General features: G+C 33.0%; 2 protein-coding genes across 2 annotated transcripts in view; one reads left to right on the top strand and one right to left on the bottom strand.

The window, feature by feature from the left end:
- LOC107359331 (prolactin-releasing peptide receptor-like) overlaps positions 1-2,666 on the bottom strand; it is a 30,330-nt gene extending 27,664 nt beyond the window's left edge. The window contains exons 1-2 of the mRNA XM_015925815.3: positions 2,466-2,666; positions 1,217-2,247 (exon numbers count right to left, since the gene is read on the bottom strand). Of these exons, the coding sequence (XP_015781301.1) occupies positions 1,217-2,247; positions 2,466-2,556 (1,122 nt within the window). The 5' untranslated portion in view covers positions 2,557-2,666. The remainder of the gene's footprint in view (positions 1-1,216; positions 2,248-2,465) is intronic.
- A 362-nt stretch (positions 2,667-3,028) lies between these two features.
- LOC107359290 (glutamate receptor 1-like) overlaps positions 3,029-16,057 on the top strand; it is a 36,034-nt gene continuing 23,005 nt past the window's right edge. The window contains exons 1-4 of the mRNA XM_015925777.3: positions 3,029-3,181; positions 3,463-3,615; positions 3,833-3,927; positions 3,994-4,147. Of these exons, the coding sequence (XP_015781263.2) occupies positions 3,091-3,181; positions 3,463-3,615; positions 3,833-3,927; positions 3,994-4,147 (493 nt within the window). The 5' untranslated portion in view covers positions 3,029-3,090. The remainder of the gene's footprint in view (positions 3,182-3,462; positions 3,616-3,832; positions 3,928-3,993; positions 4,148-16,057) is intronic.

Genomic DNA, 16,057 nt, shown 5'->3' with positions numbered 1-16,057 from the left:
TCACCCGACTTATGCCTCACCCTTTAGTTTACAATGTCTCTCACTAATTCAAAAGACGCTCTGTTTAACTATAACGATTTGCAATAAACATCGATTTTACACGTTGTGAGGTTTCCTCGTGAGTAATAAACGCGCCAATGTGGGGTATTTTATGCTTACATATAGTAGAAGTTCAGAGGCAATAGACACAATGCTGAGTCCTTGTCAAGAAAAATGTCATACATGTATTATGACCGATTCAGTGTTTGGACGTCTAAGGGAATCATGGACCATTTATTGGTCTGCTTGACGAAAGCACCGCTTGAGTAATTGATTGATAGAAAATTTCCTTACATAACCAAAAAATTTGAAGATTCCAAAATGATTAGGCTGGGTTACAATGTGTTGGATTTTGGTTCACATTTTATCCTTATAAATTGATAACCAAAATTTATGCTCAAAGCCCAGTAATGAACATATGACAAGTTGAATATTTAAATCAATGGTAAGTTTGTGTGTTGATTCAAAAATTGCGTTTTAGGGGAAAGATTAACATAAAGCATTACCATAAAATATTATCCTATTAATCAACTGTATTCATAATCCTTAATCATTGTCTTATGCTAATATCGTCTATTGTACTAACAGAATGGAGAAACAAAAAAGTTGAACAGTAAAGAGGAAATTTTTCTTTTCTTCTGTCAACATGTTCCCAATACTTCATTCTAAGAATATTTTTCACTTTATACTTTCCATTAATATTTAATACATTGAGCTATCTTAATTCTCACGAAGCTCAGAATATTGGAAAACTCTAGTTCTAGACTTGTAATTTACGGAGCTTGACTCAGTCTGATAGTCAATAAAAATGTTCATCGATCCAACAAAGTATATCATTATTTATCATCAACGATATAAACTCAATATCGGTCAACTTGTTTACCATCAACTGGAATTTTCAAAAGAGTCAAATTTATTTTCCGGTTCAATATCAAGATCAGGGCACGATCGAATGTTAGGCAATAAAAGTAAGAGACTCCCTAATTAGAAAATTTTAATTTCGACTTCGAAGAATTGATACCATTTTGATGCGCTTCCGAAAACACATTCGAAAAAATCGAAAAAAGTATGTTTGACCTCCTTGAAACCTCAATAAACGTTATTGAAACATGTTAGTTGGTCAGAAGAGCACAAGTAAACTCAATGAAACTCTGAAAATTATTGATGGATTAATTACCTTTCTCTTGTGAGTCACTATATACTCGGCATCGGCTGTGGTCAGATGATAACTGGTGACAAGCTGAGAATTTCTGAAAACTGAGTCACCCTGATGACTTGACTTGTTGTTGTCCAATGAGATGAGTCCACTTGAACCTGATTTCTCTTGACCTTCCGATGCTGTCAGGGAAGCTGCTCGATTGGTAAACTGTAGTCTATTGTTGCTTCCTGATTTGGTCCTTTGCAGGCTTGTTGTTGTCGCTGAAGTGTTACCATGCAACTTGGAAGCCATCCTGGTGTAGGCAAATGTGATGATACCCAGAGGTAAAAAGTACTGAATCACAACGAGAAATTGATTGTAACCTCTCCAAATAGACTCCGACATTCCAATGTTGTCACAGGAAGGCCTAGTGGGAATGGTCAAGTTACCAGTGACCAATGAGCGTAACCATTTATCATCGTGTGAATCAACGGCAGACTCGAGGTCAGGTACAAGGCGAACTCGCAGAGCAATTAGAGCTGGAATAGCGGCTATAACTGACCATGCCCATATGAAGATGATTATCATGCGAGCACGATACTTATTTATACGACAGTGTAATGGAGCGAAAACGACAAGATAACGGTCAGCTGCAATGGCGACAAGTGTGTAAATGGAAACGTTGACGGAAACAATTTGGATAAAGGGACAAAAGGCGCACATGAAGGGAGGTAAAATCCATTTTTGAAGGAGTGCAGCTTGGAATTGAAAGGGAATCGATAGGGCACCAATGAGTATATCCGCTGTTGCCAGGTTGGCTATGAACATGTTGGTCACTGTTCGTAGGCGAACCGATCCAACAACACAACAAAGTACAATAGTGTTGCCAATAACGGCAGTCAGTGAAACTATACCGTAAGCAAGAACCAGAAGTACAACAACTCCAAGTGGAAAAGAGTAGAGAAGCTCTTCCGAGAAGAGACTCAACGTTTTATTGTAAGATTCAAAATTGATTTCATCATTTACACTGAAGGTAAAGTTGTCAAACATTTGATTTGTTGATAAAAGTTCTGTTGATGATATTGAGATAATGAGAAAGGAAAAGACAAAAGATGAGAATCAAATTTTTCACAGGCAATATTGAAATGCATGAATGGATAAATTTAAAACAAATCACTTTGAACGTAAATACTTTTAACGAAAACTTTTCAATCTCATTCTAAATGCAGATTTATATCCACATCTTGGGAGTTTGTTTTACTACGAAAATTTAAATAAATGTTCTTACCAATTGGGATCCTCTCTGGAATAGCTGATACCTTTAACAAAAGTGATGGAAACAAGTAAAGCCAAGTTCCAAATAGTTTGTAAACACTCATGGCTTTCCTGTCAAAAATAGCTGCAAACTTACTAACGATCAAGTTTCACTGATCAGATAGTTTTAGCAAACTGAATAGTAGAGAAAAGCATGTTCAGAATTTTTCACGTTTACAGCAAAAAAGGTTGAGTTGCGAGTCACCATCTACTGATTCGAAATTCAATTACATTCGTTCAATGAAATGATGACTAGCATTCGAATGGGAAAAGCGTCAGGCAAAATGAGTATCGATAGGAATGATTCAGATATCGATAAGAAAATGAGCGATTCGAGGACGGTAATGTGAGGGCATTTTATTTTCATTTTGCGTCTGTTGGCGGCATAACTTATAAACGATCAATGTTGCATTTCCAGAGTTGAATCATTAAACTCGAATTTAAATTCTAACCAACAGATGGTGACTTACAGCACAGCATTTCTCTTGGAAACTAAAGTTATTCTGAACATGTATTCTATCGCGATGCAGTTGACCAAAATGTGTCTGATCAGCAACACTTAGTCCAAAGTAAATTCTGTAAATAACAACATAACCATCATGAGTGTTTACAAACTATTTGGAACTTGGCTTTACTTGTTTCCATCACTTTTGTTAAAAGTATCAGCTATTCCAGAGAGAATCCCAATTGGTAAGAATATTGATCATTTTTTATTTATATTCACTTCCAGCATTGATTGAGATTGTTGAGGAAAACTTTTTGCAGCCTTTAACGATCCTTAAGACCCTTTAGATCCTTTAGACTAAAAAGTCTCAAACTGCAAGTCCCAAGTTTAAATCCAAAACCTTATTCCCTGAACACTTGAAGTTACAATTATTTCACCACAAAAAAAGATGCAAAGCGAAGCGAAAATTTTGAAAAACATTTTTTGATTTTGTAAATCACTAATTTGGTGAAAAATTTCGATCAAGGTGGAATATTTCCAGTTGGATATGCACCGATTCAAGATGCATTTGAATTGGCAATTCATCTTCACAACATGAACGAAGCAACATCACGTTTCAAAGCTGAACCAATTGTCAGGACAATCGATAACGATGATCCCTTCCAAGTGACCAGTAATTGTAAGTTATTGTTACAATTTACAATTGACCAAAAAGAAAACTCGAAAAGAAGAAAAAAAAACAAATTACAGAGAGAAAACATTTTCTTTATCCTTTTTTTCGATGATAAAAAATGAAAATCTTTTTACTCTTTCAACTATTAGTTTCAACAAACACCAATTTACATTCAAATATGAAATAAAATTTTGTCCTTTTTTCCTCTTCTTTGTCCACTTAGTGTGCCTTCAGCTGAACCAAGGTATATTTGCTATTGTTGTGCCAACAATGGATGCTTCATTTCAAACGATAGTTTCATATTCAAATACATTTCAGGTGAAGAAAAGAAAACTCGACTGAAAAGTTTTCACTTTTACCAAACTTTTATTCCCTTCCATTCAGATGCCTTTCATCCATTTGGCCTCACCAACAATGAACACTTCAAAGAAACCCATTTACGGCATTTCTCTTCGACCCAATTATCTTCCAGCAATCATTGACATTATCAAATTTTACAATTGGAAGGACATTATTTATCTCTACTTGAACGATGATGGTAAGAATAAATTTTTACTCAATTCGAATGAACATTCACCTTCTGTTAATCATTTGGAAACATTGAGCTCAGCATGAAATCAATCAGAAAATATCAACATTTTTCTTCTATTATTTCTCATCATTCTTAATCCTCAGCATTTCATGTTGACATTCAAGTACTACTTTTGATTATCATTTTACTCTTTTTTTCTCTCTCTTCACTTTCTTCTTTTTCCTATCAACATCTTTATTATGCTGTTGTATAAGTGATGTGATATGATAATAATGATGATATTATGATGATAGTAAATAGAGAACAGAATGGTTTGGGAGTGAAAAGAAGGAAAAAAAGTGTAGAAAAAGTTTGAAAATGTAATGCTAGGAATGTGTTTATTGAGAGGTTGACCCAAGGATAAAAGAAGAGATCAAAAGATTTACTCTGTAAGCCAAGCGTGCAACATTATAAAGGAATCAACGTACCATGTGAATCAGGAGAATGTAATATGAAAAGTTGAGTTTCAACATGTTCTTCATGTCTTTGGTACTTTGCCATCTTGAGATGAAAATTTTGATAGAAAATTTGCTTTCTCTTTTATTTCACTTCTTTTTGTAATTCACCATTTTACTCCATTATAATGTAAAGTGAGTTTACATGAGTACCGATTATTTTTCATCATTTGTGATAAGCATCAGGGTAAAGGGAAAATTAATCTGCATCAAATGGAAAAGGAAAATGTTGCAGTATTAACATTGTTAACATGCACGGAGTAAACTTTGATTTTCATCAAATAAAGATGAGATTCCAATCAACCTGCAAAGGGAAAAATTCAGCGTTGATTCAGAGAAAAGAACTTGAGATTTTTCGGTTCAAGAAAATTTGTTGAGTTTACATCAGTGAGTTAAGAACTTTCATGAACGAATATCTATTATTTGGTTTCCAGTTTTTGACATATGTTTTCAGTCTCGATTCTGTTCGATACAATTCATGGATAATTTATTTCCAGCAAGAAAATAGCGAGCTAATCATTTCGAATCCAAATGCTTAACACAGGTTCGAATTGATGAAAATTGTTCAATGAGCACTGACATTATTGGATTATTTTGCATTATTAGACAATTTTTTAATCCATTAACAGCTTAGCTCTGAGTATCGGTTCCTTTAACGTGAATTAAATCCCTTAAGTTTTGTTTAAATTGCGTTGAAGTTCGTCCTAGATTTGAATCAAAGTTCATGTTGGCTTGACTGACTCAAATGTTACAAGCATTATTGGTTTCTCTTGCATTATTGAGACAAGTTGATAAGATAAAAGAGATTTGTATTGAGCTTTAAATAAACAAGAGTAACTTCAGTGACTAGAGTTTTCCAAGCCTAGCAAAGTAGTCCCAAAGTTATAAAGTGGAGTTTGCAAATTATTAATGTTGACTTAATGTTTCAACTCAAAAAATAGTTTTAACCATGATTATAGCTGTAACACTCAACAAGACAGAGTTCAAAGCCTATTCCAGCCTAGAGTCCTTTATTTTGTACCCAATAAGACCTGCTAAGATTAAAGGGTCAAATAAGCAAGCCAAGAGTACAGAAACTTGATCTTCTAACGGAATTCATTGCTAAACAATATATTATGCAGCTATAAATACGATATGCTCAGTTGTATAACCCAGTGTATGATAACCACTATTTATTGAAACTGTAAATTTCGGCTTCATTTTTCATTCTTGCTGCTCAAATGTGCGAAAAAATTCCATATCTTCTCATAATTAAATTATTGATGATTAAACTTTATTGAGCCTTTATTAATGTGACCTAGGCCTTCGCTCTCTTGCATTAAATCTCACATCAACTCAATGTAGATGTTTGACTAACTAATAAAAGCCACAAATGGCTAACTTTGATGAGGTATCGAGATTTATATTGCACATAAATATGATTTCGCATAAAGCTCTATGATGCATCTACATGTATAATAATAATTTATTAAGTTGAGCGAAAACTGTGGTTGATTCTCTAACAGTTCTCTAACTTTTTCGGTTATTTCCCAATCAACATTTCCGATTCAAAAATGAGTCAAAAAAGTAGCTGTTTGTGCCAAACCGACTCAATTTTGAATCGGAAGATTTTTGAGCTGTTTTGACTCAAAAAAGAATGCAGAGTCTTGTCCAAATTCTATTCGCGAAAATATTGAAAATGAAAAGATTGAAAAATTATATAGAATTTTCTTTATTTCTAATCGAAACAATTCGAGTCCCAAATATCGGAGAGTTCAAATTCGTCAACTTCTTCAATAACTTTATCCATTTCGTCGGTCTTTTGATCTTTGATGAATTTCTTGTTCTTTGAACAAAGCTCTTTGACAATTCTCGCTCTGATCTTGTTCTCGAGATCTTCATCATATTCAAAAATATCAGATTTCCTCAGAATGTGCTCTGAAATGAAAATTTTGATTTAGTTAAATTTCAAATGAATTTTATATGAATCTTTGATCTTGATATAGTTCAAATTTAAACCCACCGATTAAACCGCGAACCCTTTCTTGACCCAGATTTAAATCAAAATCTCCTTTAAATGGCTCGTCAAAAGGATGCTTGAAACCCCATACAAACGCGAGTGGAAATTTTTCAGATCTGATTTCTTTCTGTTCATAAAATTCTTCCATTTCTTCTTTATCATAGTATTTTTTTCCAAGAGTCACGTTTGCAAAATATGGTTCAGGAAAACAAATTTTAACCAATTGATAGGCAAATGAAAATGGATTTTTCTGCTTTGCCATCTTAAGTGAGCGCTCATATTTATCTAGTGAAAACTCAACTAATCCTTCGATAAAGACCCTATTCTTTGTCTTGATTTTATAAGTATTATCTTTCTTCGAAATTTGAATTTTTGAATATTTTTCCTCAGAATCTTTCTGAATCGTCAAATTTTTAAGCATAGAAACAACATCTATCAACTCAATTAAAATAGAGCTGTTCAAATCTAATTGGGAAAGTAATTTTTGTCTTTCATTCAAATGCTCGATTTTTTTCTCAATAATTTCGAAATTGATTTTTTTCATATTTTCAGAATCTTTACAATGGCAATCTGTTTGCTTCGACCCGATCTGAACTCCCTTATTAGATTGATCCTGTGTAGATTCCAACGTAAACACAGCTGTCCCATCTGATTTATTTGAATCTTTTAGTTTATCCACTTTCGTCGAAACTTGATAGTTTTTTATGGCTGTCACAAAGTCATGGAAACATTTCTTATCCATGACTTTTGTCCTCGGTTTATCCGTTGAAGATTGAAGTGGAACGAATTCAAGATTACACACAATTTCTGCATTTCCTATCATTTTTCTGCATTCTTTCCATTCTGAATTCAGCTTCACACAATTTTCCAAACAAGCTTTTAGTTCGATGCCATTTTCTAGAAAAATAGAATCAAAAAGACGTAGGATACAGAAGATTACAGTAAGTTAAAGACATACCTCCAATTGCTATAATCTGTCCTTGTAATACATAATTACAAAGATTTATTTCGAAGATATTTTTAAATTCGTCGAAAAATTCTGAAAATGGAATATCGAATCCGAATTCCAAGAACTGAGATTCTTTGACTTTTATCAATAAAGGTTGCTTTATTGGATTTTCATTCTCATCGTGAATGAACGGTAGAAACACAATAAACACAGAGTGAACACTATTTGAATTTTCTCCTGGATTGGTTGAAGCATTGAAAAAGGATTGAGTTGCTGTTTTGTCGAGTAAATTCATGTTGTGATCTTTAGGCCATGGCTGAGAAGTTGATCCAGGTAAAGCTGAATTTGATCCGTGAATGTTTTCAATTCTCTTGGAAGTTGAAACAGAACTTCTTGATAGGGGCTGAGTTGACGAAAAGAAAGATAATTTTCTTGATTTTTTAGCAAACTTTGATGAGGAAGGTTGTGAACTGGAATTATGTTGAATATTATATCTATCACATCTAGAATTAGACATTTCAGGATAACGGATAATATCAGTAGAAACAAGTAGAAACGGTTTTGAAAAACTTGAAAGCTAAACAAAAATACTTTCAAAATAAATTCCGGAAACGGAAAAAATAACTATTGCAAAAACATTTTTATTCAACTTGATTCAACCAGGTTTTACCCATGAGAATAGAAAAAGATATTGTTTGTTTCGGATTGGTTGGATAGAAAAATTGATTTGATTTTAACAAAAAAACTTGAATTTGAAAAAATTTGAGGTAGAAAAAATTGCAAAAGATTCTAAGCATTTTGATTGGCTTAATACTGTAAGTAAAATTTGATTTGATTTGATTGGCTTGCAAAAGCAAAATTGAATAAAAGCCTAAAATTTCATAGCAATTTAAAACGCTATTCAAATGGTCACAATAATTGAGAAATTTATCATGATTAAATTTCGATGAATTCATGAATAAATTCTAATAAATTTCTACTCTAGAAAATAATCAATAATTTGAATTTGACTTATATTCACAATTGCTTTAGCAATTTGTAACAAAATTTCATGGCAAAACAAGAAAATATTGAACTGGTTGAAAGTTATGGGGCATTTGGTTGAGCAGGGTAATTACCGAGTAAACGCGACAATAAAGAAGGGTTTTTCTTCAATTGCTCTAAAAGCTGCTCCTCGTTCATCGCTGGACCTTCAGCTGGAATTCGAAAATTAACTGGTTGAGAAGAGGGAATCTCATCCAGACCTTCGAAATTGAGTTTTTTCACTGCCAAATTCATAGCATTTGACTCAGCTCCTCCAGAATTTCCATTAGAATTTTCTCCACCTTCCTCGATCTGAGTTGTTGATTTGGGTTTTTTCGGAGTTACGCTGAAATAGTCTTTGATGCTGCGCTTACCCTTAGGAGTTCCTTTACTCATTGAATTGTCTGACGAATCAAAAGTCGTGTTCATCCCTGAATCATTCAGATCACTAACAGTATCTGTTTCTTGGCCAGTTGAGCCAGATGGATTCTCTTCACCGCTTGGTTTTTCTCCAGAATCTGGCAATGATTCAGGAGCTGGAGTTGACGAAATTCCAGCATTTTTATCTTCTTGATTTAAGTCAGAATTTTGATTCGGATCTTCTTCTTCTTCCAACAAAAAGGAAGGTAAGTTTTCTGAAGTAAAACCAGGTAACTTAAGAAAATTATCTTCTTCTTCAACTCTAGGAGGGGAAGTCGAATCTTCGTCATCTGACCGCATGATTTCTTTAAATTGAGAATTCGGCATATGAATATCAAGTACACTAACAGGCAAGGGCCCTGGTTGATTTGAGTTGTCATCGCTTTCCTCATATTCATCACCTTCAGCGCCCTTTGAATCATCTTGCATTTCTCGATCTTTGTCATCGTCGAAATCAGAGTGGGTTGAGCCAAACTCGAAATTGTCACTTCTAGCTGGAGTTTGTCTTGGTGCAATGCGAGTTCTAGCATAATGCAATGATTTAGCTAGGCAATTAATAAGATGTTTTTCAACATTCTTGTCATAAGACTTTTTTCGAGTCTTTCTGATGACATGATCTGAAAATAAATGAGAATGCGAATTTTAATTTATTCCAGAAATTTGAATTATATCTGTAACTCACCAATCAAAGCTCTAAGTCTAGTTTCGCCAAGATGATTTTCAAAAGAGCCTGAACATGGGTCAGTTGTTGGATCGGCATAATTCCAAATTGAAATTAGGGATTTTCGTCCGGCTGAACCTCTGAGGGTAACTCCAACTATCCAGTGTTTGGGGAAAGCATCTTTAATGATATTATTCAAGATCACAGAAGCTTCAAGCTCTCCAGGTGGGTGCTTCTTCACCGCCCATTTATAATCTCTAGCGTCAAGCGGAAGAACACCTTCGATGTAAATGTAATTATCTTTTTCATACGTCTTGTCATGTTCAGGAATGATTCGAATTGTTTGAAATTCATCTCCTACAAATATTGGAAAATCTACTTTTGCCTCAACGCTTGATTCGACACTTGTCTTAGAATTTGATTCTTCAGGTTTGGCTTTTTTCGCAACTGATTCTAAAACTTTAACTAATTCAACAGCAAATTTTTTCGTATCTTTAGCCTCAATATTTTCGGCGGATTGAGCTAATTTTTTGAGATCACTTTGCGAGAATAGTGGCCTTTTCTTTTCATTGCTTCTGACAGCAACACATTCTACTTTGTCATCTTTGCCTGAAGATTTTGTTGGTTGAGACAGATCTAGCTCAACAACTGGAATTTTATCCTTTTTCAAAAGGTTTGAACTGGATTTTTCGCTTGTGTCAGAAACCAAAGCTTTTCCTCGAGCTGCGCGTTTCAGAGCGTTTACTTTCTCGAGTACGGAATCGAATTTTGTCGATTGTATGATTGTCATTTTCTGAATTTGACTCTTTTCAATCTTGATATTGCCAACGTTGAACCAGTTAACAAGGCTTTTCTGGAAGTTTGGGAGCTTCAATGCCTCAACATTTGCTAGAAATAATCGATACGTTTCATGAAGATCTTTCGAATCGTCTGAAAATAATAAAATTAAATGTAGAATTAGATAATTTAAAACATAAAAAAGCGTATCTTACCTGCTACGACTACTACCAATGCACCAAAAGGCTCGGCGCCGGGAACAGAGATATTTATCAAATTATCTGGATTCAATTTCAGCGATTGAAGATTGTCTGGAATCAGACTTTGGTCAATTTTAAAGGAAATTGGAATTGTTTTATCCTCTTTAGTAGAGGAATCTCTGATTCGAACGATGGCTATGAGAACTTTTTCGCCCATCATTAAGTTCAACAGAGAACCAATTAGTGTACTTTGATTTTCGATATTTTTACTTTTCGAACGAGTATTATAAATTTTCACAGTTTTAAAGGAATAACTTTTTCTTTTGGGTTTATTTTCCATAAAAATAATCAAAACACATAAAAATAATAAAAATTTAAACGTCTAATTAGACTAAAGCATGTATCAAAAGTAAAAGTAGATTTAAACTTTATCTAAAAGGGAAATAGAAAAGAATTAGCTATCAATCGAATTTGATTGGCTTATTTTGAAAATCTCCATGGAGATGACAAACATCAGCTGATTATCGATTTTTTTCTTTAAAGCATGGTTTAAAAAGCATGGCTTTTATATTTGCTACTATTTAAATATTTAGTTAAAATTATCGCTATTTTTGCCTTAAAATCGTTTTATTTTTGTTGTTTATTTTTATCTTTAAGTATTTTTTCAAATTATTTGTGCGCCAGTAAACAGTAAACTCTTTGACACTCGAAATTTATCAACAATTATTGAAAAATGCCGTCAAAAAGAAGTCATTATCGCTGGCAACGAAGGCAACATGAGTTTCAACAATCCAATTATGTTAATAATCTACCGAACCATGAAAGTGAAAATGACTCAACATCGAGGGAAAGTTTTTCTTTGGATGTGAATTTTGAATCATTATCAAATTCGGACATTTCTACTGATGAATTGGATCTTTCTCCAGCTATTGAGTTGAACTTGGTGACTCCGTCTAAACGTGAATACTTTGAGATAGTATTTGAGACATTTATATCTCATATTGGGCTTAACCTTAGTGAGTCAGAGAAGGTTGTGAATTTAATCAACAGTTTGAATTCAAGATTCTCGAGAGATCCCATAATTTTTCCGAGTTTACGTTATTATTGGGACTCAAAGTCAAAGATGACAACAGTTCAAGTTTACATTTTATGTGACAAAAAACACTATCATGGCCCATATTATGGCGAGCCACGTCACTTTCAACCTTACACATGTGAAAATGTACAATTTCCAGCAAAAATCATTCCAGGAAAATTTTTCATTCATATTTCACTCCGGAAACAGTTGGAAAATATTCTCAAAAATTTTTCTGAATCTTTCTGGCGAGAAGATGCTGCGAATTTTGACATATCTTCAGCAAAGCAAGCCAGGAAAGTCAAATCAACTGAAAATGGTCCTGAAACCCTACGGTTCACGTTAACTTTGCATGCTGATGAAATTTCTCCAGCGAAAAGCTCAAGTGAAAAACTTTTCCCAGTTTTTGTTTCAATAAATGAATTGAAATATGAATTCAGAAGGAAATTCTTCTTGATGGTTGGTTTATTTGTTGGAAAAGTGAAGCCACCCGTTGAATGTTATCTTTCTCCGATTTGTGACGAATTTCTTAGTCTTGAAATTGACCCGATTCAAATATGCCCCTTTAGGAAAGCAACTTTCCATTTGATTGGATTAGTGGCAGATGCCCCGATGCGCGCCTACTTGCGGAACGTCAAGCAATATAATCATTTAAACGGATGTGATTGGTGCTTGTGTCAAGCTGAAACAATCAGAGGAGCAAGATCTTATTCGAATCAGACTCGTGAAGATCTAGAAAGATTGAAAAGAACAAAAGAAGATTTTATTCAATACAAGAATCTTATTGCCAGAAATGAATTATTTCAAAATCAAGTATCTGAGAATCCAAGATTCCGTGGTCCATTTTGTTTAAACAAATTTGTTTAAACAAAATTTCCATGATATCCCAAAGGAGTTGAATAGCTGAGTAATTGCTGAAATGAAGATACAAAATATGAAAGAGGAAAGTGTGTCATCCTCTATTACATGAAGCTAATCTGCTAACAACAACAAAACAACCCAACCAACAGGAGCTTTTTTTCGCGAACCGTTTAGAAATTTTTTGACTCAGTTTTGAATCAAATTGAAGATTAAAAAGCGTTCATCTGTTTTATGAGCTTTTTTGAGTCAGTAAAAGTCGAATTTGATATAGTTATCAATTCTTAAATCAATGATTAATAGTGAATGAAAAGATAAAGTTCGCAACAATTTATTTGGGACTTAACATTTGATTGAGATCAATTTCTAATGAAAATAGACTTTGAAATTTATAAAAATTGTCACAACAATAACAAAAATATGAATCTTTACAAGGGACTTAACATTTGAGATCAATTTCTAATGAAAAGGGACTTTGAAATTTATAAAAATTGTGACAAAAATAACAAAAAATATGAATCTTTACAATTTTTTAACATTTTCTAAAATTTTGAATTTTCTCAAACTCGAGAATATCATAATTATGAGTGAATAAGAGTGATATAAATATCAATAATTGCTCTCTTTAAATCCTGGATTTACGCCTTGAAATCCTTAGTCAAAAGATTTTGAAAATCATCTGGATCAATATCCATTGGTTCATCTTGGTCTTCATCTATTTCCATTGGAATGGCTTCAATTTCTTTCATTCTGTAATAGTCACTCACATTTACTAACAATTACAATTGTAACCACAAAGGAATAACTAACAATTCCTTCAAATTTTTCTATTTTTCAATTTAATTTCACATGACGTTAAGAGTTTAATATCTTTGATTCAAATAACTCAATTAAATCTCTAAGGTCTTTTCTGCCCAATCAGCCAATCAAATTTCAATATTATGAGGGGAGTGCAATTACTTTCCAATTTGCAATTGTATTTGCAACTTTCAATCAAATTATTTTTGCAATAAATTTTTTGTCAGAAATTCTTCCTTTATTTCCGTTTCCTTAACCAGAAAATTTTGTTATTTGAGTAAACCATTTCAACTCACTTATTAACAAACCCAATATGATCAACTCTAAAAAGTCTGCCATCAGGCAATATTCATCTAGTCAAATTACATCAAAATATGTTTCAAAAAAGTTCAAAAAAAATCCTGTTCATTCATCTCAGCCCATAGCTTCTTCATCGAAACTAAGTTCAAATTCAACAGAAAAAAATACTCGGATCTTCCAGATTGACAAAAATGGTGAAGAGTTTGAAGTTACTAAAAAATTAAATTCAAATTTGGTTTATTGCATATATTTACCAAATATTTGCAATGAAAAATTGATTCCAATCAAGTTACCGATCTTATTCTGTGTTGAAGAATTACAGTTTTTGGAATTCGGATTCGATGTGCCATTTAAAGATTACTTCGATCATCTCAACAATGTGTTTCAAGTTGAAATCGGAAATTTCATTTTCTATGGACCAATCATCTCTACTGCAAGTAAGATAATATGAAATATCATTTTTTATTAATTTCAATTTTATCATTTCTTAATCTCAGAAACCCCTTTAGAACTGAAAACTACTTTTTCAAAGAACATTGAAAGATATCCAGATTGGTTGGGTTGTGAGAAAATGGTCGGTAACTCGAAAGTTACATTGAAAATTGAACACTGTCCCCTTGCTTCGAATGGCGATATTGAATTCATTCCGATGGATGAAAATGAATTGCATGAATTGAAAAAATACATCTGTGAACTCGACCAACATAAGGAATCAATTCGTGTCAAAGATTCAAAGAGTAAAGATCAAGTTCAACGTAATGAATCGGTAAAGCTGGACAGCTCTGAAGTAAATTCGTGTTTGTGTGCTAATAATGGTACGGTTCAGCAAACCCTGGACACGATTAAATTCAAGCTCGATCGTCTAAATGAAAGAAAAAAGTTACTCTCAGCCCTTGATATAAATGGTTCGGTTTGTTCTGAAATGATTGATGTTTTCACAGATATTTTTAAAGTTCTCTCAATGAACGAAAGCGAAGAGAAAAGTTTGAAAATTCAAATACCAATCAGAGATAATACATACAAGGATGAAAAAAACAACAGAATTTTTATCGAGGGTAAGGTCAAATTTGAATTGGATAAATATCAAATTGCGATCATGAAAACCAAAACAAAAAACCCATTTTCACTAGCATATCAATTTGTGAAATTGTGTTTCCCAGAATCATACTTTTTGAATGTTACGCTTGGAAAGAAATATTATGACAAGGATGAAATTCGCGAAATGTTTGCTACGCGCAAAACTAGCAAAGAAAAGCTTCCTTTAGCTTTTGTTTGGGGTTTTAAAAACCCGTTTGACCATCCTTTAGAAGAACCATTTAATATCATTCAAGGTCAGGAAAGGGTACGCGCATTCATAGGTTAGTGAAAATATTCTGATGAGCATGAATGTATTCTAATATCCATTCTCTATTGTACAGACCATATTTTTCGAAAATCAGATATATTGGAATACACTGCGGAGCTTGAAAATAAAGTTCGAGGAAGATTGGTAAAAGAACTTTTCGCTCGAAACAGAACCCATTCCCGTGATAAAGAACAAGTTAATGATTCTGAAGAACAATCTGATGGAGATGTTTCTGAAATTTGGGAGTCGAATTTGTTTAAATGAATAAAATCTCTTTCTTTTGATATAATTTCCATTCAATTGATATAATTCTTTGATATTTGAACTGACTTAATTTCTAATATAATTCATTAAATATTGAAATTAAAAATCACCACGTTATGAAAAATTTCTGTTTATTTCTGATTCAAATTGGCTCAAAAAACTTTTGATTCAAATATGAATCGGGTTGTCGTTTTTATCTATTTTTTTGACTCGGTTTTGAATCAAAACTGTTGGTTGGGAAAGTCATAATGTTGATGAATAACAGACAAAGAATAACTATAAATATCTTTTAATCAAGAAAACTCACCTTTATCTGATGTGGATTCCAAACTGACCTTAACTAAAACACTCCTCTTTCTCTCTAACAATAGCACGTAATTCACCAGAGAAATGTTTATTTTTGAGAAGCGGAATTTCGCTATAATCTGATAATCATAATAGGTATTGAGTTATGAGTAAATGATCCATAATAGTTTATTTTGTCACGAACAATTTCCCTTGTTTTCCTTGTGCAAATTGATTGGCATCGAAACAAGAAAGGTGAACAAAATGTATCCAATTTTATTCGTGAAAATTGATGTTGAATTATTATTTATAATACAATATATCAAAATTAAATGTCAAACTTACTCACGGTTATCTGGTTTTCATCATTCATTTCGCTTCTCTTTTGTCTTTAAACTTGTGGCTTTCACATTGTTTCACCTTCCATATTATTATTTATAACATTTCAAACAGTTTTCCCATGTAATC

This window comes from Tetranychus urticae, chromosome 1, assembly GCF_039701765.1.
Source record: "Tetranychus urticae isolate SD_2017Ah chromosome 1, NJAU_TeUrti_SD_1.0, whole genome shotgun sequence".
NCBI lineage: Eukaryota > Metazoa > Arthropoda > Arachnida > Trombidiformes > Tetranychidae > Tetranychus > Tetranychus urticae.
The sequence above is the reverse complement of the archived record's forward strand: the minus strand, read 5'-3'. Positions and strand labels throughout refer to the sequence as shown.